This window comes from Muscardinus avellanarius (assembly GCF_963383645.1).
Source record: "Muscardinus avellanarius genome assembly, chromosome: X".
Lineage (NCBI taxonomy): Eukaryota > Metazoa > Chordata > Mammalia > Rodentia > Gliridae > Muscardinus > Muscardinus avellanarius.
The window spans coordinates 7,480,333-7,507,369 of record NC_137792.1 but is presented as its reverse complement, the minus strand read 5'-3'; the positions used below and the strand labels follow the sequence as shown (position 1 = coordinate 7,507,369).

The 27,037-nt window shown below is 41.2% G+C and overlaps 1 protein-coding gene across 4 annotated transcripts in view; it reads left to right on the top strand.

The window, feature by feature from the left end:
• Positions 1-571: 571 nt before the first annotated feature.
• The window catches only part of GPM6B (glycoprotein M6B), a gene marked incomplete at both ends in the record, with an annotated part of 43,287 nt that continues 16,821 nt past the window's right edge, over positions 572-27,037 (top strand). For 2 of the 4 annotated variants that reach the window (XM_080718456.1, XM_080718457.1), the window contains 2 exons: positions 572-632; positions 9,415-9,534. In XM_080718456.1, coding sequence (XP_080574582.1) covers positions 572-632; positions 9,415-9,534 — 181 coding nt within the window. The remainder of the gene's footprint in view (positions 633-9,414; positions 9,535-27,037) is intronic. The other 2 variants (XM_080718458.1, XM_080718459.1) reach the window with 1 other exon arrangement.

Here is a 27,037-nt window from a genome sequence, read left to right as displayed (position 1 = left end):
TGGTCTGGGAAAGCATGTGCTCATGAGAAGACACGCGTTCTCCTGAGACAACATATATTGCGGCGACCAACTAAGTCACGTGGTAGGAGGGGGGCTCTTTTTCTTTCTCCTCCACATCCTTTCCTCTGATGTCACAAATCTGTTCTTTCCTGGGAGAATTAATTAGTATTCATTGGGTGCAGTTGGCAAGAAGAAAGAAGGGGGAATATCTTAAGACAGACAGCAAGGAGGAAGAGTTGGGTGGGGGAACGGGTTCTTCCCCCCAGCCCCGGAGCCGCATTGAAGTAGAGGCTCAGTCGGGTGCAGAATGGCTGTTTTATAACTGGGATCCTCGGTGACGAACGGCTGCCTGTTCCTTGGCAGCTGTCTTTATGGACCAGTAGGCAGAGCGAAATTGACGCTGACAAGACTTTTGCGTCCTGCAAGGGACTGTAATCTACTGTAGTGAAGAACAGAGCGTCTCAATCAGGCGGGTGTAAATAAGAGACGGAGGGGAGTCCAAAAGAAAAGGAAGAGGAGGAGAAAAAAAGTGTGTTGGGGGGAGCAGGGAAAAGCATTTTTGGTGGATGGTATGAAGCCAGCCATGGAAACTGCAGCCGAGGAAAATACTGAACAAAGCCAAGAGAGAAAAGGTACCCAGTGCTCTGACAATAGCCTGTGTAAAGCTTTTCACTGAGGGTGCTTGAAAAGGGCTAGTCGGATTTTTGTCTCTTTTAAATGGCTCTGAAACAATCCCTATGGCATGGTCTTGTTTTTAGGGTGCTGTTTTGCTGCGGGATGATGGTAATTTAATAGAGCAGCCTTTCTTCAATGTATTCCTGTTGCAAACCTTTCTCCTGAATGTGCTATTTCATAGAAGGGTATCGTAGTTTGTCGCCTTGGCCAGCTGAATCGGGGAAACTGTCTCTTTTATTAATGTAATTAGTCATAGCTTAGGTTCTATGTTCTGCATGTTATGTTACAGGGATATGCAATATGTTGTTCCCTGTCAATGCTGAGGAGGAACCGGAGGGGCATGCATGCTAATCATGTGTTGGTTCCACTAAGATGGTAGTGATTTAGACATTCTCTAATTTTCTTATTTTAGTATAATTGCTCTTTCCGTATATGAAGCCCTGATTATGACATGTAATAATCATTTATAGTTGGAGCCTGAGAGAGGGGATATCACTCTGTCACCTCATGCTAATGGAAGGGAGGGGGTCTTCTGCTAATTACAACTTAAAGATTTGAGAAAGGGACTAATAAAGTTCCCTCTTCCTTGAAGAGGAGCTTAGACCACGTCACAATTTTTGATATACAGAATAGTGTTTTTGAAGAAATGAGTGTTTTACAGTAAGAAGATGGCAGAAAATAGAAGCTAAACTGAATCTTTCTTTTTCTAAATAATGACTGATGGCAAGTTTGATGCCCCGTGGAATCAGCCTAGCCCCTGCTAGGTTAATGGCATCGCATTGCACTGTAAACGATCTCACTCAGAGTCACAGACTAGCATAAACACACAAAAAATATGTTCTCTATCTGCAGTGGCTTTGATATGAAAATCCATCCTGTGAGATTGCTTCTCATGGCCCTCATGCCCAATGACAGCCACTAAACTATAGTAATTCTCCAGGATGGAGGCACAAGTATGTTTTTCTTACAAATATACAGATCGAACTGTATGAAATCGCTGATTTTTCGTCAACCATTTTAACTCTGCAAAAGCAGCAACTATATGTAGTTCAACTTACTAGCATGCTAGGTTAAAAGCTACTTGCTTTTAGGTAGAATTTCTTCTCTTATACATGAACATTTTATTCTAAACAGACCGATTTTGGTTTTGTTTTTTTAATTTTTTATTGGTGCAATGTATTCATACATCATCCGATTTTGTTTTAAAAGTTAATTTAGTGTTTAAAATGTGATCAAATATATAGTAGCTAAAGCCTGCTATCTCAACCTTTCAAGTGTGCAATTCAGTGGCACATAATAGTTTTCAACATTTTCAAGTTGGTCCTTTAATTCTTGTTTCAGACCTACCTCTTACCAACAGAAACCCACCCTGGTTTTTCTTGTACCTGTTTCATATTTTTATATATTTTTGAATCGACATGAATTGCTGGATAGCAATCAGGAAACCTTTTGGGAATGTTCATTATGCTGAGGGAACGAGATAAAAGTTTAAAGATTCATTTCCATGATGATTAGAGACTAAGGTGACTGCATGTTTAAAGAGTATGATAATGTAATAGCATTGTCCTAAGGACAGTTTATAGCATTTATTTTCTTAAAGTAAGTGATTTAGTTGTATAAATACCTCCTATTTTTATTAATCTGGTGTCCACTCATGACAGATAAAATGATTCTAGTCTCTACAAAACATATCTTTTGTTTTTCTCTCCAAAATAAGCAAAGAACATGTACCAGTATAAACTCCTCACTACATAATTGTGTATTTCATCCTTGTTTAGACTCATGGATTGCCATCTTATTTCAATTAAAATTACTTAATGATAGGTCCATAGGTGGCAACGATATCCATGATTTCCTCTATGTGAAAATTCCTTGGCTGTGGTTTTAGAGAGATGATTAGAAGCAAAAGATCACCCTGGAGGAACTTTCAGAATTGTCAACATTTATAAACATGAGCCATTTGCTAATTAATTCAAAAACACTAAGCTACCAACTGCTAGCATCACATGTATGAACCATGCTTGAATAAGAAATTGGGCTAGGAAATTGCTTTTCACTGATCGCTAGCAACAAAGATTGTGATCTTATGTGACCCGCTAAAATGCTGACCTGGAAGCTGGCTTGTCTCCTCATCCTTATTTAGATGAATGTGTTTATATGCCTGCTGTACAAGTCAAAACTCACACAAGTACCTTCTTCGCCGCTCCCGGTTTGCCCCCACCCGTTGTCATTAAGGTCCAGATGGTCATGTGTGCTTGTCACTCCACTATTCCCTCAGATTTCATTTTAAGTTTCTCCAAGAAATGCCTATTTCTAGCCGGGCGTGGTGGCGCACGCTTGCAATCCCAGCATTCGAGAGGCTGAAACAGGAGGATCATGGCTTGCGACCAGCCTCAGCTACTTAGTGAGGCCCTTTGCAACTCAGTGAGACCCTGTTTCAAAATAAAGAATAAAAAAAATAGGGCTGGGAATGTAGCTCAGAGGTAGAATGTCCCTGGGTTCCATCCCCAGTACCGTAAAAAAAAAGAAAGAAAGAAAGAAAGAAAGAAAGAAAGAAAGAAAGAAAGAAAGAAAAGAAAAGAAAAAGAAATGCCTATTTCTTTGAAATTAAAATTTAAAACTTGACACTGTTACTTATAGAATGCATTATGTAACTCTGGGGCCAATAGATCCACCCCTCCCTTTCTTTCTTTTAAGCCTTTCAGCAGTTCTTATTTTCTAAATGGAATCCCATCCATTTTGTCACTTCCTGCAGTTTTTTTTTTAATGCACGGTATTTTTCCCTTTTCCCACTTGTTTTCCAATGTCAGTGGGATATTTTTGCCCCACCTAATAGTTTGTAAGTTAATAGCTTTGGGTAATTATTATGGTGTCTCTTAAGAATGTAAATTAAACTTGGATTTATAAACTGACCTCAGCTCTTCTAGTTGGTGCCTTTTCCTGGGAAGGGATCTGGCAGGACAACACCTTTCAGCTATTGTGATTCACTAACTCCTACAGAGAGAGCTTTTATTAAAAAAAAAAAAAAAACCTTTAAAAACAGAATGGCTTTGTTTGTTCCTGTTTTTGACCAAAATAATCCAAGTCTTTACAAAAGGAAAGCATTTGTGTTTTTTTAAATAGTCTCGTAGCTTTTATCAAGGCATACTACTGGATAACCAAAAGTCACAAGAAGTGTTCAGTAGATATTCAGGGATTTTTTTTAAGAAAAGCAAGCCATCTTTTGTAGATGGATGGATGGAATGCCAAATTATTACAAATGATGGTTTTTAAAATTGAAAGCATTAAATTAAATCAAAGAGTGAGGATTGAGTAAGCAAATTCACTGAAAATGGAATAAGTGGAGGAAATAAATAAGACAGAATCCAAGGAAGTAGATCATGAGATCCAATAATAAAAGACGAAGAGTTAGGTATCCATCGATTTCAGTGGAGTCAATTCATTTGTGAAAACAGATGCATCTGGAACCATACAATCACTGTATCAACAAACAATTGAATCATAACCACTCTATATGCTCTCTTATGTGAAAAATCGGAGTGTGATGAAAATTATTTTTATGACATATAGAAAATTGGAATCTACCAAACTAATTTTAGCCAGGCATAGTTCAGTTCTTATAAATGATTGATGAAATAAATTCTAGAATCCAAGCATCAGATGAAAGTTCCTAAGCACATAGGAAAAAAAACATAGTAAGTTGGAAATGTTTAACTTAAATAGCAGGATATAGTCAGAGCCAGAAATGGATTCAAACCATTGACTTTTTTTTTAAAAATCAACATATCCATCTTAAACTTTTTTGTTAAATAGATACAATTTCTTATAATTTTTAAAAATTTAGCAAAATGTGTTTATATATTTGGCTCCCCTTTTTTTGTTTAAGGAAGACAGGCACTCCTTTAGAATGTACTAACAGCCCAAAGGAACACATTTAACATGTTACATTATTCTTAATGATCTAACAGTTATTGGATTTTTATTGACATTTTCTATTTTGTTTATATGAATGTGGTAAAGAGAAAGTTTTATAAGAATTTGCCAAAGTGTACATCTGAAGAGATGGTGTCTGGGGAATAGGCTATAGATCCAAGTGCTTTGCCAGATGGTGCAGGACATACGTGGTAGGTATAATATGGCATCATTTTTTTAAGAAAATTGAAATGTGGAGAAAGAGCTCAACGAGCCATTTGGTGTATCTGCTACTTTTGTTATTAGCAATTCCATAAGCCTGCTTTTCAGGACTTGACCTTGCTAGTTATTTCATCGGAGAAGAATTCTGGCCCACTTCTAAAAATTCAGATGTGTCTTTCTTAAAATTGAGCATAAACTCAAATTAAGTTTGAAGATCACGTTTCTCTGCGACTTAGATGTACAGGCTGATTTAGAGTAAAAGATCTTAAGAAAATAATCTTGTATCTGAAAACATGCACAATAGCCAGTATTCTAATCATGTAACTTCCCCTCACCGGGACTGGTGATGAATTGAATCGTTTCAAAGACACTGCCTTATTTTTTCTCCCTTGGACCAAATGCATACATAGGAGATGGAATGCAGGGAGGCTATGGGATGCAGGCAGACAGGATGCGCCTTGGATTTTAAGTGAGGAAGGCTACTATCCTAGCTTTGCAATTGCCTTTTTTTTTTGTTCACCATTTGTTTATTCATGTATTTGCTTAATAATGTTCTCCTTTGAAATGTCATCCTTCCTCTGTCCTCTCAGCACATGTTAGGAAACTGAAAGGCTGCTAACTCACTTTAAGCACCATTAGGAGGAGTATAATCTTGAGTTTAACCATAATTCTGCGGGACTGGTGGTGAATTAAGTAGCATATAGCAGTGCCTTAGAGGGAGATTTTGATCCCAAGCCAACCTAGTGATATTTCTCTTTGAAGAGTATGTAATAAGAGAAAATAAAATGTCCTCATTTTTTATGAAATTGTATTAACTGCTCTATATATTCAAGCCTTACTATGATATATATATATACACACACATATAAAATCGTGTGTGTGTGTGTGTGTGTGTGTGTGTGTGTGTGTGTGAGACTGAGAGCATTGAACCCAGGGGCATCTTATCTCCAAGTTACACCCCCAGCCCTATTTTTCAATTTTTTTTATTTTGAAACAGGGTCTCACTAAGTTGCTAAAGGACCTTAATAAGTTGTTGAGGCTGGCCTTGAACCTGTAATGCTCCTGTCTTAGCCTCCCATGTACTGGGATTACAGGTATGTGTCACCACGCCTGGCTCACTAGGCTATCTTTGATGTCAGTGGTCAACACTCTTTTTCTGTAGAGGGCCAGGTAGCAAATAGCCGCAGATCTCTGTTGTGTCTGTTCAGATCTGCCGTCAGAACATGAAGACAGCTATAGATAGCATGTGAACAAATGATCCCAACTGGGTTCCATAAAACTTGATTTGCAGAAACAGATGGCCATTATTCACCAGCCTTTACTATATTCCATTGTATCATTATGGCTTTCTCGAAATATTTAACGAATAGTTGAAAATGAAGGATGAAAAATACCTTTGAAAGACCTGGCCTAGCAAATATGGTCTCTTTAAGCAAATTAGTGTTTGTCAGTTAGTTGCTTCCAAAGACAATCTCCTATCTGCCAACAAGTATTGCAATCTGCACATCACTTGTACAGCCTGGCCACCAAATCATATTATCTGAGGAAATAGGGAAAAGGGGAACGAGGATCATTTTGCTTTCCTTTCTTCAATTTCTCATTGTTTGCATCATGTCCACCTCTGGAGAGGCCCACTCACAGTTGAGTTTCCCTGCATAAACCACTTCATCCCCAGTCTGATCTCAAAGGGGGATATTTCATAGTGTCCCCTCTGGAGGGCATAAACTATTTTCTCATTCTTGCTGGCTGCCTGGAATCAACAGGGCATTTTCACATACCAGTTGAGCTGAGGCTTCTTACAATCAGGCGACTCCCTTCAAGGTATGGGGACCCTTTTGAGAATTTATGCTGTGCTCTATGACATTTTAAATAACTTTCCACATCATATCTCGTTTAACTTTGGCTCAAAACTCTAAAATGCAAGTGATTTCCTTTTCTTTCATATGTAAGGATTTACTGTAGGGAAAAGACCTCTCCAAAAATATTCGTCCAGGGAATTAGTAAACATCCATCCCGTTGCCCAGTCCCATCTCCTCATCTGCTGAAGTAGTCGTATTTCAATGCTAAATTAAGTGTCTCCAGCACAGCTGCCATGGTTTTCTCAGAAAACATATCAGTGCTGGGCAGTCCGTGGTTTTTCATTATTGTTGCCCGGCAGCCAGTGTCCGATTACCCGAATGTCTGCACACGTCCCCATCCATGTGAGCAGAAGAAGAAAGGACACAGATAAATAGTCTAAATTGCAAGCCTTGGCTAGGGTGGAAGGCAGCATGGTGGGAATCCTAGAGATCCATCTCTGGGTCTGTGAAGTCCCAGTGCACTCCCTTGCTTTCAGCCAAATATTCATTCAGCTAACAGGTAGTGGGCATCTATCGTGTGCTAGATATGCAGAGATTTTTTGTTAATCCCAGAGGCAATCTACATCTGAACAACACTCCCAGCCCTATTTTTTTATTTTTATTTTGAAACAAGGTCTTGCTAAATTTCTGAGGAACCTTACTAAGTCATTGTTGAGACCAGTCTCCAACCTATGATACTCCTGTCAGCCTCCCAAGTACTGGGATTACAAGCATTCACCACTCTGCCCAGCTTGAGACTTTAAAATTTAAAATGGAAGGTGAAGGGCTGAGAGTGTAGATCAGAGTGGTAGAGAGATTGCCTCCCATGCATGAGCCCCCCAGGTTCCATCCCTAGCACCCCTCAAAAAAAAGAGGATGAAAATTTTCACACTGAAAGCGAATGAGCAACTTAGAATCCTCTTACTTGATGGCTCAATGTGAAGGGGCTTACAGCCACTTTACCAAGAGGAAATCAGATCATACCATGAGGTGACTTGCCCTTTTGGTTCTTTCTACCTGTTGCTCTAGGTTTCTTTGCTTCAAAGAATGTAGCACCTTTGTCTGAGAATCCTTGAGCAGCAAAGAAAACACATACGTCTAGGATGGGCTTAGAGTTCTGAACTTTTATACACTCTGAATTATTAACATCAGTAGCAGAGGTCTTGGACTGTTATAAAAGACATTGCATAGCTCACCTGCACAGGGACTTCAGACAGACTTTCTTAGTTTAGCAGCTGCTTCTCTCTGCAAGAGTAAAAAAACTACAGACACATGCCATAGGATATAGTGGTCTCAGTAGTGCGCCCTCTGGAGGGAGATTGCCTAACTACATGCCCAGGTTTCCTCTGTCCCCTGGCTGAATGATCAAGGGCAAGTGATCCTTATCTTTTTGTCACCCTCCTTTCTTCATTTGTCAAGATAGGATCATAATTTCATGGTCTGCTTGTGACAGATGAGATAAGAGGCACCATATGCTTAACATGACGACCGGGACACCCTAAGCACTTCATAAATTATAGCTACCATCGTCATTGTGGACAACAGCAAAAACAGTTTTATTGTACAGTTCTGATCTTATCGAAGTGTCTTTTATTTTTCCTTTTAAACAAAACATTTTTATCTTACCTGGAAGCCAAAAAGTTCTTCTCTAAAACACTACCTAGAAAAATAAAACATGTCTTTTTTACTTGAGCGCTTTCAGAGAGCAAAGGTGCCAGGCACCATGAGGTTTCCAGTGACACTGTCAGGGGGTTTGCTTGTTTGCCTCACAGTGTGGTATTTACTGGGTCTTTCTCTCCAGTGATCAGAAGTGCCAAAAGGAACATTACGACCCACTCTTCTGATGCAATCATTACCCACATCAATGCCAGAAGCATTTGTCAAATCCTTAAATATTTGTGATACCCCAGAGGACATACCCCTATTAGGTTTTATGGGATTTTCAGATATAAACTGGACACAGTGACCTTATGGTTTCTCAGGGATTTCAAGATTGTAATTCAACTAAGAATTACCAGAAGCTTTCTCTGTGGCAGGCAAATTGGTAGGTATTTTTCTCTCCAGTTACCTAAGAAGTAGGAAATATAGTCAAGTAGAGATCCAATCCCCAGGAGACCAATTGTCACCACTTGACCGAGTCAGGAGTGAGACCAGCAGCCCTTTCTCTGTAATACACTGAATGATCATTGAAATAGGCTTTAACGCAGAACATTCCAGACTCTGATGTACTGAGCTGAAGGTGACAGAAAATACTGCAGATGTCAGTAGAGGACAAGTGTTTTGTCCAAGATTCAGCAGGCCACAGGGTTATTTGCCAGATTTTTAGGACTGGAACTGGGTGCCATTATGGAGAGTGAGCCTATATTCACCTTTGTTTGTGCAGCTGGCAATAATTATAGTGCTCTGTTGGTCTGAAAAGGAAAGAAATGGAAAGAAAAATATGCGTGAAGCCAAATTTTAACTATAAATAGTATCTTCCCCAAATGAGCATTTTAAGGGGTGGGTTGGGGGGATGGAGAAAATGAACAAAGCAAGGAACATTTTGATGAGTTGTGTAAGGTTTAATTTTAAAAGATGGAGGAAGAGACTCCGACAGTCTTAAATTGATCGTGCTGAGCTGTTAAACTGACACTGAAGGATTGCGTTTCAATAGCATTTTAAGCTCCCCGTTTCCTTTAACTATATGGTTAAAAAATAAATAAAAATGCTGATATCGAATCTTTGCTGGAGATAGAGACACTGACTCTTTGCCACCTGAAATTGGCAGTGAACAGCAGAGCTGAAATGGAAATTGGCAGGTACCACTGGATGTACCCAGGCTCAAAGAACCACCAGTACCATCCTGTGCCAACCCTGGGGGACAGGGCTAGCCCCTTGAGCAGTCCAGGTAAATACAGCCTTGGGGTGAATTCTAATAGCAAGTCAACTGTTAACTTTACTATGATATGTAACGGCTCTTTCAGTTTGGTGATATTTTATGTTTTGCTTGATGCATTCATTTGTCAACATGGGCATGGGTGGAATTGGCCCTTACAAGTTATTTTAATCATCTTTCATTTTTCTCTCCCTCTTTCCATTCCACCCCATCTTCCTCCACTTTCTCCCCCTTCCCTTTTTCTTTGCCCCCCCACCTCGTCTTCTCAAGGGGAACAATATGCAGTGAGATATGCCTTTGGGTTAACCATAAACTTTCAAATGTCTGAACCAATAATGGGGGAGAGAGCCACACATGTCTGCCGTGGGGCCCAAACTGGGTCAGGAGGGTCAAGGATTCCTGGCTCTGGGGCTCCTGATCATCCTCAAATGTCTTTCCAACCCCAATGCTTTGCACTACCCTCTTTAACATCAGTCATTGCCTTTGAGAAAGGAAAAATCAAAGCCTGTGAAATTAGGGTTGGAGCACTGTATATTCCACTCCCACCAGGTAGGTCTCAGGGGTCTGTTTTCCATTTTCCTTGCTCATGAGGAACATTGATCTCTTAAACTCCTACGTGCCAGGTCAAAGTGAAATGCTTACAAGTGGATTTGGTTCCCACCAGGACAGGGAGAGTGCTGAGCATTATAAACATCCACCCTCCCATAGACCCCAAGTCAGCACGTGTCTTATTGTTCAGTTCAGTTAATTAAAACTCAGTGATTTTGCCAACTCAGAACCATAGTTCAAACTATGTAAAATGTGACATAAGGGGCTGGTGGTCAGTCACATAAGCACAACATGGCTTAAAGTACTGCTGCGATTTTCATATCAACCCTTTATGTCATCTTTCCTAAATGGTTACTTTTTCAGGAATAAATCAGACACGGCAGTGTAGCAAGTACAGCTCTAGAAAGAGCTATCCCGAGGAACAATGTAAGATATCCACTAAATGGCCAAGTCCTAAAACCCACCGTTGATTTAATAAAATTGTGTCTTTTTCTTTTAAGACCTAAATTGTGGCATCTGATTAATTAGCACAAAATTTGACACACTATTTAATTCTGTATCTTGGATTGTGCATTCTTTCATTGGACATGCGGCTGATAGGTTCTACGTAAGCCCACGAGGGGCCGTTGACTAGAAAAGGTGAACAAGAATGGATGCTTTGAAGAACAAGGGGGCATCCGGAATCTTGATTCAAAAACTCATTAGGTGTGATATATCCATTCAATGGGTTACTACTTGGCCATAAAAGGAAGGAGGTATTCACACATGCTATGATGTGGATCAATACCCAAAACAGAAGCCATACACAAGCGATTGGATGTTGCGCAACTTTGTTTATATTAAGTTATCTATAACTGGTGAATCCATAGAGACAGAAAAAAGATTCGTGGTGCGAGAGGCTAAGTGAAGTGGAGAATAGGAAGAAGGAGGCTATGTGGTCACAAAACATGATGAAAATGTTCTGAAATTAGATTGCAGTGATTTACACAGCTCTGCAGATTTACCCAGAACCACTGAGTTGTACACTTAAAACAACTGTATTTGTACTGTATAAATCCTATATAATAAACTATTTTTACAAAGAAAACTCCTCTACAAGTCAGTATACATTCATAATTCAAGGGCTGGGGACTAGGTGGTAGTATTTGTTAACATGACAAGAAGGTCCTCATCTTATCAGAAGCCACTGCTTGAGGCAGAAGGAAGGGTGCTCATTTTAAGAATAAGTAGTAGATGACACTGTGTGCTATAACATACCAGCTGCAGCAGCTGGGTACTTGTATAAATCCAGCCTGTTAATCTTTCTAGAGAACACCAACCAGATAAATGAAGACCACCAACAACCCCTTGTCCAGTGAGGTCTGATTTTAGTATCAATATTATTTCAGGTCAACATAGGTTTTGCTGCCAGATAAGTTATGTAGAAATGAATTTTAGAAAACTCTTATTTTTCAGGTTTCTTTTTTTAATTCTGAAATGGTATGATAGGAGATTATAGAGCTCCCATGGTCTGAGGCTGCTGTGATATTACAAGTGAGAATTCTGTGAACTAGCAGGTTCTTGCCTGGGGAAAAAAACAAAATCTCTGAACTCGATTTAAAGAATTACCTTCCTAGATCCTTAGATGGTCTCTAACCACACCGTTTTAACTTTTGTGTGCATCGATGGCAATCATTGTTTAAAAAAAAAAGAGCCGGGGGTGTTGGCGCACGCTTGTTTAACGCCAGCGCTTGGGAGGGTGAGACAGGAGGATCACACAGGTTCAAAGCCAGCCTCACCTACTAAGTGAGGCTCTCAGCAACTTTGTGAGATCCTGTTTCCAAATAAAGTATAAAATAGGTCTGGGAGTATAGCCCGGAGATAGAAAGCCTCTGGGTTCCTCCCCCAGTACTGCCAAAAAAAAAAGAAAAAAGATGCTTTGGAGGCACAAAACTTTGGGACTAATTTGTGTCTGGAGCTGGCCAGAGACCTCACGCTTGGCAGTATGATGATGGTACAAGCCAGAGTGAGGGGGGATCAACCCAGCTCTGTCATCTCCCTCCCAGGTGCCAAGAGGCTTTGTTGGCTCCAAAATTAATGCAATTGCCATTCCATACTTAGATCCCAAACCAGATGGTGTGAGGGGGAAAAATAGAGAATTCCATATGGCTCTTGTGCCTTGTTTTTGGGGTGTGTGTGTGTGTGTGTGTGTGTGTGTGCACAGAGTTCTCGGTTTCTTGTCACTGGAGGAAAAGAGGTTTTGATACAGGATAACAAGGAAGTCTTTGACAAAGGAAAATGCCTCTCTCTCCTATGTGGTCACAGTAGCGGGGAACTACCACCCATCCCCAACTTCCTTATTCCCCCTCGAAAGGCTAAGGTGGTTGTAGTCTCCTTGTCTTGAGTTTTTTTCATATCTGTCCACCTTTCTGCTGTTCACTCCCCAAAGATTTAGATTTTAAGGACTTTGATAGTTGCTCTTTTACTATCCATTTTTTTCTTGTCTGTTCATTTTTTTAGCACCTTGGGCCAGGTAAGAGATTCATATTTTATCTAGGCCTACAGGAGGTCAAGGGATGGATGGTGTAAGACTTCCCTGGGCGCCTAGACCTATAATGGGGGTCTGATGCATGTGATAAGTGGTAAAAGAAGTAATAGCTGATCTATATATGTATTCCATGGAACAATGTGCTTCACTGGTAGGAAATATTCTCAGGCTGCTATAGATTATGCTACATAGGCTTCACAGCACAGTCAAAGAGAATTTAGATCCTCTATCCCAATGTGGGCTATAGCACAGCAGAATTGGTATCACTCAGGAAATTAATAGGACTGCAGAGTCTCAGGCCTTGCCTGTCCACCCTGAATCAGAATTTTATTATTTCCAGATGATTTCTCTGCACATGAAAGTTTGAGAAGCATTAATCTGAAGCGAGGTCTAAGAGCAGGAAGGAAGACAGGATGAAATTAGTTATGTGAATTTAACCTCCAGGTCTAGAAATCTCTATCTGTAGAAAAGAGAGAACAGTTGTTAATGTGTGCATTCTTCTTTTCCCTCTCCATTTATTGAGAAGCATGAGTAAGAATTGCCATAGCCATTGGAACCATGCTGAGTTTTGGTTGGTTTGAAGGACAGTGTCCTTTGATTCTCTTATCTACTGTTCTAACGAAGGAGATTGGGGGCAGGTAAGCAAAAGTGGAAAAGGTTGATTTCCTTGTGCAAAGAGAGGGCCAGAGGAGAAAGTCAATAATGGAAGCTTGGGAGAAGTTCTCAAATGCCTCTCATATTCCCTCTTCAATGAAACCCAATGACATATAAGATGCTATCACTTAATATAGTGGTTTAGTCAGCTTTTCCATGCTGTGATTAAACTACCTGACACAACAACATAAAGAAGGAGAAGTCTATTTGACTAATGATTTCAAAGGTACAGTCCATAGTCAGCTGAATCCAAGGCAGACATCTGGTAGACAGATCTACCTATTCCAGCCATGCTCCACCTGCCTCAATTACCACCCAGTAAATCGACTCAAATGACTAATCCTTCTGTCGATGTTCCCACTGATGAGGGAATTTTGCTATTGTTCTTTAGCATTTCTCTTTCCCAACCTAAGGTTTTAAGGCCACACTGAGTTTGAGGGCTTTCTCCAAAACACTTAAAATGTATTTCAAGAGAAAAATACATCTATTTTTAAATTCACCATTGAGACTCTGCATGTGATCAGGTATATTCACTACAACCGATGCGCTGATCGTCTTGTGTGGGTTCCGGGGGTGCTGCCTCTCTGTTCCCCAAAGCCTGGGTACAGGAACTTTCTGACTTTACATGGCTCAAGTCGGTCTGGGGGGAATGCTTCCAATCACTTTGGGCATTTCCTGTTTAATTGGGAGAGTAGTAAACATAGTGCAAGCTATAGTTCGGGTCCATGCTGTGACACTCCTAAGGTCTATAGGGTTCTTTTCATTTGATTTGCTGCTATGTAGATTACTTCATCTTTAAACCAGGAGTGCAAGCTTATAATCCCAGTACTTGAGAGGCTGAGACAAGAGAATCACAGGTTCAAGGCCAACCTCAGCAACATAGGAGGCCCCGTTTCAAAATAAATAAATAAAAAGGAATGGGGTGTGACTTAGAAGTAGTATGTCGTAGCCGGGCATGGTGATGCACGCTTGTAATCCCAGAATTCGGAAGGCAGAGACTGGAAGATGGTGGTTCGCAGACAGCCTCAGCTACTGAGCGAGGCCCTTCACGACTCGGTGAGACCCTGTTTCAAAAACTAAAAAAAAAAAAAGGACTAAACAGTAGAACCAGGGGTATAGCTCAGAGGCACAATGCCCTTGGGTTCCATCCCCAGTACCACAAAAAAAAAAGAAAGAAAGAAAGAAAGAAAGAAAGAAAGAAAGAAAGAAAGAAAGAAAGAAAGAAAGAAAGAAAAGAAGTCGTATGTCATCCCTGGGTTCAATCTTCACTACAGAAAATAAATAAGAAATATATATATATATATTCAAATCACTGGCAGTTTTCACAAAAATGTGGCGTATAATATAGTACTTATTTTATAGTTATTTAGTAAAGACTGTAATCAGCATATGTACATGTGTGTGCAATTTCTTGACTATTTATGAACATTCCATCTGTTGTGTCCATTGTCTCATCAGTAGGTTAGCGAATGAGTACATGGTTTATCAGCTGTCTTTGCCTTTTGGTCTTGTGCCTGCTCTCATCTCAAACTAGGAAAAGAAAGCAGAGATGAGAAGCAAATCGACCCATCATGAATACCGACCTGTAGCCTCTGGTCAAGTACAACATCTGGCTTTAGGGACACAACTTGGATTTTCCAGACTGAGTCATTCTCAGGCTTTTAGTAACAGTGACATCTGGTCTTCTCTTTCTTTATAATGCCTCTTGTAGTTACTTAGTTTTGTCTTGAAATCTCTTGCCATCCTTAGAGATAACTTGGAGGTCCTGGGAAGGACCAACGTGCCTTTGCTATATTCTTTTTTTTTTTTTTTGTGGTACTGGGGTTCCTGGAAGCCCTTCTACCTCTGGGCTACACTCCCAGACCTATTTTTATATTTTTATTTAAAAACAGGGTCTCCTAAACCAGCGCGCGCGGCTGGCTTCGAACCTGCGCGATCCTCCTGTCTCCGCCTCCCAAGCGCGGGGATTACAAGCGTGCGCCACCACGCCCGGCATGCCTTTGCTATATTCTGGTCCAGCCTACACTCAGGGGAAGGAATCAAATTGGTGATACAAGTCTGTACTTCCAGAATTTAGGGGGCTGAGAAAGGAAAATTGACAGTTCAAGGCCAGCCTCTGCAAATTAGCAAAACCCTCAGTAACTTAGTGAGACCCTGTTTAAAATAAAAAATGAAAAGTGCTAAGAGTATAATAGTTCAGTGGTAGAACGCCTTTGCATTCATTGCCCAGTACCACAGAAAAAGGGACACAGCACTTAAACCAATAAATTTTAGCCCAAATCTGTTTATTCATACACTCCATCCATATGCATTAATACTGATATGCTTGTGCTATGAACTCCTTATCCATACAGACTCGTGCATGGAGTATGTGGAAGTGTTATTCCAATTAGAGGAAGAGGTATTTTTTAATTTTTAAAATTTTTTTGCAGTACTGCGGATGGAACCCAGGGGCATTCTACTTCCAAGCAACACCCTCAGCCCTATGTTTTATTCTTTATTTTGATACAGGGTCTCACTAAGTTGCAAAGGGCCTCACCTAAGTAGCTGAGGCTATCCGTGAACTGTGATCCTCCTTTTCCCAGCCTCCCAAATGCTCTGATTACAAGCATGTGCCATGCCCAGCAACATGTTTTAATTAGCTTCCTTTGTTTTCTTTTTCCTGATAATAGGTCTCTATCCTCTGCTCACCTGGTAAAGGTCCTGACTCCTCCCTGGCCCTTTGCTGTCCTCAGCACAGAGGCCTCCTACCCTGCCTTGTTGACCAAGCCAGTAGACCACCGCACCCCTAGCCCACCCCACCCAGGATAATGTGGCACCAGCCTTTGGCCACCAATCTTCAGTTCCCCAAGGAGGCTCATAGCCTTTTTATATTGTTAGTGTCTTTTGTAAAAAACAAAATTCAGCGAAACAAGTCTTTTTTAAAAGCTGTTTTGATTGGTGCAGTGCAGTCATACATCTTAATGGAGTACAAGATGGTGGAGGCAAACATGCACACATCACTCAATTAGCCCTTACCCGATTCCCACCCCATTCCTTCCCCCTCCCTCCTTCTCATGTTGGCTTAGTGATTGACTTTGATATGTTGGCGAATGTACATCATGTACATTGGGGAATCTGAAACAAGTCTTTTTTTAAAACTTGGTTTGAAGCCAAGCATGGTGGCGCACGCTTGTCATCCCAACATTTGGAGGCTGAGACAGGAGGATCTTGGTTCACAGACAGCCTCAGCCACTTAGTGAGGCCCTCTGCAACTCAGTGAGACCCTGTTTCAAAATAAAGAATAAAAAATAGGGCAGGGGGTGTATCTCGGAGGTTGAATGCCCCCTTGGTTTCATCCCCAGAACTGCAAAAAAAAAAATGCTTTGAGGCATAATTGGCCTGTGTACACTGCATCTGTTTACGTGTCTGTTTGGTAAAGTGCTGACATCTGTGTGCCCATGAACCCAGCAACACAAACAGGATGCTGACATGTCTGTCACACCCTTTTCCTCAAGCCCCTTTTAAATTCTTCTCTGCTGTTTTTGCTTTCTGTGCCCTGGATAGTTTACCTCCTCATGAAGGACCCTTGGGAAGATCTGTTCACATGAATTCCCTTGCCCTTTCTCATTTATCCTTTCCTATAAAATGGTTTATGACACTGATGGCTTAATAGTTCCATGGCTGTGTCTGCTTTGTCTCCTTCTCCTTCCACTGCCGACGCCCTACCCCCCTTCAGTGAGACTCAGAAAGACCCGCTCTGCCACCGCCTACAGCGCAAAGACTTTAGTTGGCACCCACTCCGGTCCAGCCCACACACCAGTGCCAGATTAATCTCCTAAAAGCACATCTCAAATCATGTCACTCGCCTGCACACAAACCTTCCCTCTTGCCACTGCCTGCAAATGAAGCACTGAGGCTTGGACTTGGGTGCCGCCCCCGGGGCAGGGGAGGGCCCACCTGCTCTCCTGGCTCCACATCACAGACCGCGGTGTCCTTGAGAAACTCAGCTATACTACTTGTTTCTCTTTTCTTTTCTTTTCTTTTCCCTTCTTCTTCTTCTTCTTCTTCTTCTTCTTCTTCTTCTTCTTCTTCTTCTTCTTCTTCTCCTCCTCCTCCTCCTCCTCCTCCTCCTCCTCCTCCTCCTCCTCCTCCTTCTTCTTCTTCTTCTTCTTCTTCTGCAGTACTGGGGATGAAACCCAGGAACATTATACCTCCATGCTACACCCCCAGCCCTATTTTTTAGTCTTTTTAGTTTTTGAAACAGGGTCTCACTGAGTTACAAAGGGCCTCACCAAGTAGCTGAGGCTGTCCACGACCCTCAGTCTTCCGGTCTCCACCTCCAGAATTCTGAGATTACAAGCATGTGCACCACGCCTGGCCTTATACTATTTTCTTCATTCTAATTAAAAGTTTGTCTTATGGGGTCATCTTCCACCCCTCTCAAGGTGGAAAGGCATACCTCCAGTCCCAAGCACAGTGCCGTGCACACAACACAATTCTGCAGACACTCACTGAAAGGCTAGCATCCAGGAAAGCAGAGGTGTGGTCTCCAAAGCAGAGGTGCCATCTCCAGGGGCTCAAGGAAGTTGAGCACCGCTAGAGCTCAACATTGCTTCCCATAGATCTCCCTGCTCTTTACATCTGTGTGGTCTGGACTCAGAGTGAGCTTCCCCTACGCAACATCATTCTCCCCTATTCCTGATCTTTAGGAAAACTAAAGCCAGTTCCCATAAAAGGCAAAGAAAGAGACAGGCAAGTATCTGTTTCTTGATTGTTTTTATTCCCAGCCATGTAAGTGGTTTTTTATGTAATCACTTATCTTGCACTACTGAGACCTTATTACAAGTGTTGGAGGTTAATTTATTTTAAGTCTTTTATAGTGTGCCTCAGAAATGAAAATTCTTATTAAATAGATTTTAGGAAAAGCCTTTAAAAGGATTTTCCAAAAAATTATTCCCTTTATGGCATTAGTCTCAGCATTCTTATTATTACGTAGTTCAAACATTTTATGTTTAGGACTGTAAGAAAGTTAAAAGGGAACTGGAAAATAATGTATCATTTAAGTGATTTTGTACATAGCTCCTCAACAGAAAGACCTTCTGCACCCCAAGATTTGACTTCATGATACCTTCTTATTGTACTGTACTAATGTTATCAGGCATTGGGGAGTTAGGTCCCTTTAAATTCTTAAAACTAACTGAGCCCCTACCTCAATCACTTTTTATTTTCTACTTTGAAACAGGGTCTAAGTTGTTGAGTTAGGTCTTCAACCTGCAATCTCCTGACTCAACCTCCCACATACTGGAATTTCAGGCATGTGCCACCATGCCTGCCCCTCCCCCAAAAGCTCTTACCTGTGTAGGTTATACCTATGAATATTTTCCATCTTAGACTTTATAATGAATAAATGCATTTTAATAACCTTATTTGTTAAAATAACACATCTGTTATGTTATCCAAATAGTGCTCAGAAAAGACAACTATTTTCCAAATCAAAATACTTGAGAGAGCAAGTACTATTTTACATTTTTGCAAATCTCTTTACTGTCTTGATATTAGATGGCTGATTCTTGCCTTTGCCTCTGCATTCATTCAGAGGAATCTTGAGGTGTCTTGCTTTAGTTGAAGTATATGAAAAAATGCAATCCCCAACAGGTATGTAGTTGGAGAATAGAGGAATGTTTTAATGGCCTTTACAAATAATTGTGGAATTCCTCTTTGCTGATAAGCCAACATTCCACAAGTAGTTGTTTCTTTTTTGGTAGAGGTGCTAGGAATTTCACCACCACACCTGGCTAAGTATTTGTTTTTTAACCCATTTGTCCCACAGAACATTATTTATATATTCCATATATATATACCATATATATATTCCATATATATACCATATATATATATACATGCCATACATATACATATATATATATTCCATATATATATTTGTCTTAACGGTATATATATATATATATACCGTTAAGACAAATATAATGGGTTTTTATGACATAATGGGTTTGTTTTTATATGACATAATGAGTTTGTCCCATATATTATGCATATATATATGAGACAAACTCATCATGTCATATAAAAACTTATATTGAACAACAAATATACCACGTATGATGGTCACTTTGAAATAAATATGGGTTTTTTAGAGTTCTTTTGAGAAAAGTAATAGGCAAATGATTAGAGCATTATAAAATATTTCATATATATAATGTGTATAAAAGATATATAAACTCTATGATTTCCAATCTATTTTAATGTACCTGTGCCAATTTCATTGAAATATCCACAAAATTGGAAATTTGGGATTTAATAGCTTAAAGACTTTGTGGTGTAGAATCTGAAAGCATATTGATGAACTTTTTGCACTCTGTTCCATTAAAGTCTGTTGCCCAACCTTGTTTTGGCTCTCATATTCATTCAAGAATGATTTTGTAAAAATCACACATTGGTTGTTTGGAAAATATTGGTTCCCTGAATTGTACAGATCTTCCAAATATTGACAGATTTCATTAATCTCTGTAAAAAGAAATCCTCTGTTGCTATTGCCACTGATTTCATCAGGAATCCATCTAAATTTTTGAAGCTGTCAGTTTCCTGTGGCAGGTACAAGTGTCCCCAGTTTCACTGGCAGCAAATACTATCAGTCGTTTCTTTGAAATGACAGGCTACTCGCTTAGTTCATTTTTGAGAAAACTTCTGCCAATTCCTAAGTCTAAATAACTATAGCTTGTTAGTCATCCTTTCAAGAAAAAGGAAATGGCGTTCTGCAAAAAAAAAAAAAAATGATGCTAGTTTAGCTCGTAACTCAGATACACCAGAAATTTCCCTGAAGATCACCATCATATGTTGACAGGGAGTGGAAGTGCTTTGGGACCCTTCCACTCACGTCATTGAACAGAATATTCAAGAAAGATTCTACTCGGCTAGACATGGTGGAACATGCCTGTAATCCTAGTACTTGGGAGGCTGAGACAGGAGAGTCCCAGGTTGAAGGACAGCCTCGGCAAGTACAAGTTGTGAGACTCTCAACAACCTAGCAAGACCCTGTTTCAAAGTAAAAAAACAGAAGAAGGGCTGGGGGTGTAGCTTGGAGATAGAATGTCCCTGGGTTCAATCCCCATTACCAAAAAAAAAAAAAAAGAGTATACTCCGGTTGAGACTTAATAACATTAATATGTTTTTATTGTACCAAGGATGTTTTAAAGTGGAACTGTCTTTTTTTTTTCTTTTCCTGTAAGTGCGTGGTGGTAAAGAATGTGGTGCTGAGAAGTACGCTTTGCCGACACTGTCTGATTCGCACTAAGGCATCAGCAGTTTTACTGTGCAAATGTCAATGCAGTGAGGAAAAGTAAATAACATCTTAGTGCTGTTATAAAAAAAATTTCCCATCACAGACCTCCTGAAAGGGTCTCGGTGTCTCCTAAGTCTGCACAGACCAACCTTTGAGAACTCGACATTCTGCCCTCCAGGTTCAGGGTAGACCGGTAGGATGGATTCACTCTGGACCTGCTGAATCAGAATTCTGCATTTTAAAGTTGGCCTAAAGTTTGAGGACCACCGCTCTTTGATGGGGCTTTGCAAGCATTTCCTGTAATGGGCCTGATGGTAAATATCTGCAGCAAGTACTGGACTCTTGATTCTGCAGCTTGAGAATGAGCGACTAGGGCTGTGTTCCAACAAAACCTTATTTATGGGCCCAGAAATTGGAATTTCATGTGCTTTCCATGTGTCACAAAATATTTTGAGCTTGAACAAAAACTCTTTACAAACGTAAAAAGCATTCTTAGTTTTCTCGTTACACCGAGAGCCAGATTTTTCCCATTGACCACAATTTGCTGACCTCTTCCTTGTACCACTGCTTCTCCAGCATGGGTGTTCCATTGAAATCACCTGGGGAACCTTTAAAACGCCCAAACCCTTCTAATCGCTGAATATCACCCCTGGAATTCTGACTTATCTGCGGTGAGGCCTGGACATCAGGACTTTCACATATATCCAAGATGATTCTAATGTACAGGAAAACTTGAGAACTTCTCTCCATTTTCTTAAACTAAATTTTGTTTTAAAAATTGGAACCTCAAAGCAAGGATTCTCACCTGGACACCATTGACATTTTAGGTCTGATCATTCTTTGGGCGTGGGATGTACTAAATATTCGAAATAATAGTAGCATACTTGGCTTCTACCTACCATGTGCCAGTAGCATCTTCCAAGGTATGATGACCAAAAATGTCTTAAGGCATTCTGAATTGTCCCCTTCTGAGCAAAACTGCCCAGCATTGAGAACCACTGGTCTAAACAGTATGTAAGAATTTTTATACTATCCCGGTGCCTCTCTAATTTGGCACTAGTGATGTTTAGAACTGGATAAATGTTTTTATATTATTCCTAAGGATTTGAACCTAGGGTCATTCTACCTTTGAGCTACACCACCGCCCCTTTTAGTGTTTATTTGTTTTTTGTTTTTTGTTTTTTTTTTAATTTTTTATTGGTGCACTGTATTCATACATCATAGTGGGATACAAATTAGTGTTTATTTGGAAACAGGATCTCACTAAGTTGCTGAGGCTAGCCTCAAACCTGAAATCTTCCTCCTGTCTCAGCTTCCCAAGTGCTGGGGTTACGGAAGTGTGCCACTGTGACTGGCCAGGGCTAGATACATCTTTGTGGTGAGGAGCTGCCCTGTGCAATGTGGGATATTGAGCTGCATCCCTGGCCTCCACTAATAGGTGCCAATAGCATCCTTTCTTCCAGATGTGATGACCAAAAATATCTCTAGATGTTGCTAGACATTCCCCTGAGGGGCACAAGCATCCTCTGCTGACAATTCTTAGCTCTCTCAGTCAGGAAGGCTTCGTTACCCTGACCCTACTTCTGCTTCTTTTAAATAGGATTCTGCCTGCCTCCGTTTCCCAGTTGCTTGAAAGTTACAAAGCTTGGTTTGTTCTCCTTTTTTAATTTTGTGGCTCATCGGGAATCAGTAAAATAGCAAAGAAGGCCCCTGTAGAGGAGCGTGTGATGTGTGTGTGTGTGTGTGTGTGTGTGTGTGTGTGTGTGTGACATTCATTCCCTGGGGAAGAATCTGGGCCCTTGTTTCCGCTGGCCCCCCTTCTGCGCCAGCATTGAATTGGCAGGCAAAATCACAGATAACTTGGGCAAATCACTTGGCCGTTATGAACTCAGAGCCATAGCAACGGCCATCCACAAGCCCGAGGACAAAAGTTGTTTTATTCTCTTGTTCTGCACAATAGGTTCTTGGCATTCTGGAAACAAAATGGCCATTGAGTATTAGGGGCACTGATGTGTATTTTTTCTCCCTACTATGTGGTTTATATTTAAACTGTCTTAGGCTATACACACTGGAGCTTTTGTACGAATCGAAACCTAAAGCTCTCTTCAGCCAAAGACTGGCTAATTGAAGGCTCAAGACATTATTCGTTCAACAGAGGTTTGGGGATTTGGTGAGAGGTACATAGAATTACTAGTCAAATAAGCTACAAGATTTGGCACTGATTTTTCTTACATGAGCAGATCAATCATAAAAAATGCTTTCCTTGCTTCTTGTGGTTCCTGTTAACCAACACAGTCAGTGCTGGCTTGAAAATGGGAAAAAGTCAGTAGGTTGACCTTTGACGAGTATCAAGGAGAGCTGGGAATGTAGCTCAGTGGTAGAGTGATTGTCTTCTCTCTCTCTTTCTTTCTCTCGCTCTCATCCTGAGGATTGAACCTAGAGTCATTCTACCTCCAAACTACACCTCTAGCCCTTTTTAGTTTTTATTTTGAAACAGGGTCTTGCTACATTGCTGAGGCTGGCTTTGAACCTGTCATCTTCCTATCTCAGCCTCCCAAGTACTGGGATTATAGGTGTGCACTATCATACCAGGCCTAGAGTACTTGCCTAGCATGTACAATGTCCTGGGTTTTATCCCCAGCACCACACACGTGTGTGTGTGTGTGTGTGTGTGTGTGTGTGCGTGCGCGCACGCGCGCACAGGCGCGCGTGCACAGGCGCGTGCGCACGTGCACACTGGTCAAGCAAAACACTGTTCTTTCTTGACTAGGACCAACTTTTAATAGCATAAAACTCTGGTGATAGTGGTCACCAACCCCACTATCAGTTAGTTTGCCTGTGACTTCTGATGCTGGAGACAGCCTGAACCAGAGGTCTACTTCCTTTCTCTGTATTGGCACAGCCAGCACCATAGGGAAAGATGGTATATTTCTAAGTCTGCGTTCTCGAGTGGCTGTGTACCTGTTTCCTCAGGCCCTGCCTAAGCTGGGGCACTAATGCATCTTTCCTTGTGTGTGTGGTACTGGGGGTGGAACCCAGGGGCTTTTCTACCTCTGGCCTATACTCCTAGACCTATTTTATACTTTATTTGGAAACAGGGTCTCACTAAGTTGCTGAGAGCCTCACTCGGGTGGCTTTGAACCTATGCGATCCTCCTGTCTCAGCCTCCCAAGTACTGGGATTACAAGCGTGTACCACCACACCCAGCTCTACTGCATCTTTAATACAAGAAATTCCAAGGTTAACAATACTTGCTTGGCTCTACAGAAGCACTCTAATTGCATTCTTTTCAAGCCAGCCGAACAATATGGAACATTGTGGGGTTTCTTTCCTTGCAGCACTTGGAACTTGCCACTTAATTTGCAAGTGGCTAGATTATGGCTGAACCCAGCAGGCTATCCATTTTCTTAGGGAGAAAGCATCAAGTGCCATTGAATACGAAAGGGGACATGCGAGCACACTCAGGACATCATACCTGGGGTGGGAGGACGGACCTGCTGACTAGAAATGAGCTTCTCTAATGTCCCCATGCCCACAGATCACTGGGGCAGGGGAGGGGGCTTGTTACAGTATAGATGCTCACTCAGCTAGTCTGGGGTGGGTCCAAGATTCTCCATTTCTCACAAGCTAATGCTTCTGGTCCCTGGACCACACTTTGCAACATAATACACTTGCATCTCTTTTTTATCTCTGAAATTTCTCACCCATAGACGCTGTCCACATCCAGCCAGGTACAGTGGTAAATGCCTGTGATCCTAGTACTTGGAAGACTGAAACAGGAGGATTGCAGGTTTGAGACCAGCCTTGGCAACTTAGTGAGACCGTGTTTCAAAGCTAAAATATAGGGCTGGAGGTATAGTTCAGAGGTAGAATGTCCCTGGGTTCACTCCCTAATACATGAAAGAAAGAAAAGAAGGAAAGGAAGGAAGGAAGGAAGGAAAAGAAAGGAAGAAAGAAAGAAAGAAAAGAAAGAAAGAAAGAAAGAAAGAAAGAAAGAAGAGAAGAGAAGCTGTCCACACCCACGTTTAGATCTTCAGAGCCACAAACCCACATATTCCCTTGCATCAGCCAGGGTGATCTTTTACAAGCCCAATCTGTCCCCCTGCTTAAACATGCTCATGACATCAAATGATTCTGAGCATGGAGTCCAGAATCCATAAGATGGCCTATGCAGTCCTACATCATCTGTAAGATACCCTGCCTTCTGTCTCGACGCCACCCTCTCTCTGAACTATTATTTGCTGTGTTCACAGTTCAGGCAGCCTGTAGGTGCACCTTGCTCTCCCACCATAGGGCTTTCTTTGTACTTCGATCAGCCTCCCTACACATCCTCTCCCCCTTTACCCAGTTAAGTCTAATTCATCTTTCAGATTTAAGCTCAGGAAGCCTTCCCTGGTCACCCCTTCCCTGGTCATCCCCATTGCTTATTCCCCTCATTTTTCTGAGTTTAAGATAATTGGACTGCCAGGCATGGTGCACAATACCTTTAATCCCAGCAACTTAGGAGGCTGAGGCAGGAGGATGCAAACTCAAGGCCAGCCTGGCCAATTTAGTGAGACCCTGTCTCAAAAATTAAAAAGGGCTAGAAATGTGCCTCAGTGGTAAACCAACCAAAATTGGGGCCAATGTTGCCCCCCTCCCACAGAATGTTAATTCCAACAGATAGTCTGTGTCTTTGTCTCTCTGTACTGAGAATTGAACCCAGGGGTTCTCTACCTCTGAGCTACATCTGAGCGACACTCATAGAACACTGCTCATGACATCAAATGATTCTGAGCATGGAGTCCAGAATCCATAAGATGGCCTATGCAGTCCTACATCATCTGTAAGATACCCTGCCTTCTGTCTCGACGCCACCCTCTCTCTGAACTATTATTTGCTGTGTTCACAGTTCAGGCAGCCTGTAGGTGCACCTTGCTCTCCCACCATAGGGCTTTCTTTGTACTTCGATCAGCCTCCCTACACATCCTCTCCCCCTTTACCCAGTTAAGTCTAATTCATCTTTCAGATTTAAGCTCAGGAAGCCTTCCCTGGTCACCCCTTCCCTGGTCATCCCCATTGCTTCTCTCTCCCTCTCCAGCCTCTCCCACATACACACTTGCACGTACTTTAAATGCTGTTTATGTGAAGGCAGTAATAGTATCCTTGACCAAAGTGACCGGGGTTAAGCAATGTCTTCCACTCTATGGCTGTGTTCCTTTCCCCTCCTCATTGTTCCGCCTCACCACAACTTCAGTGAGAGACCCCAATGCCTGTGAGGATGGTAATAGCAAGGTTCTGGGCAAGAGCTTCTTTGAGTGAGGGCTGGGCTATGCCTTTTGAAACCCTGTACTAACTGCTTCTGTGAAGTGAGCTATAGATCACCTGATGTTAGTTCTTTGGTTCTATTTAGTATTTAAATACTTGACTCATTAGCCATGGATGATTCTTCATAGCTTGATGACTAATACCTTGAAGATCATGGATTCATCTATTGTCCAGTGTTTCAGCTATTTGAGACAGGAGGGTCAATTTGGTTTCTGTTTTTCCATCTTGGCCAGAAGCCAGGAATCATTTTGTGGGGTTAGATTTTTATTGTAGTGAAATTTGGCTTATCATAAAAGAAAGCAGATGGAACTGACCTCGTAAAGAGCTTGCATGATTCCTTGGAACAGTTGTTTTCCAATTTGAGCATACATGAGCATCACCCAAAGGATTTGTTAAAACACAGATTACTGCATCCACTCCAGAGGCTCTCTGACTCACTTGTTCTAAGAAGAGAGGAGGCCTGTGAATTTGCATTTTTAATGTGTTTTAAGTGCTGTTGATGGTCCAGAGACCATACTCTGAACACCAACCCTTCTTTTAGAATTTTTTTTCTGTAAAGAATTAAAGAGTAAAAGCTATGTGGCTTGTCACAAATATTCATGGTGGGGCAAAAATAACCAGAAAGTTTATAAATGTGGCTCTGTCTTATAAAATTTTATTACAAAAATAGAAGTTATAGTTTGCTGATCCCCGGTTTTGGAGAAAGTTGAGCATTACTTCTATGATGGGTACCATGGTGGGTAGTTTGGTATTCCCTTTCAGAGTAAAGGGGAAGTCATTAATTCTCCTCTAGAAATATTGCATTAAATGTGAACGGTCCCTTGATGGAGTATGATGGTAGCAGTACTCAGAATGACTTAGTAGTTAAAGCAATGGCTGCCTTTTCAGGCTGGGTTTATATCTACTCCTATGAAATGAAACAGAATGACACTGTAAGCACAAAGTAAAAAGACCTCTTTTCCCCCTCCACATAAATACACGTAGGACTAGCTATGTAATGTGTAGGTCTCGTATTACATAAAAATTCAGGCACTCTTATTCAAAAATTGTTAATAATTGAGGTGGGCATGGTGGTGCACACTTATAATCTCAGCATTTGGGAGGGTGAGACAGGAGGATTGCAGTTCCCAGATAGCCTCAGCTACTACTTAGGCCCTTTACAACTCAGTGAGACCGTGTTTCAAAATAAAGGATAC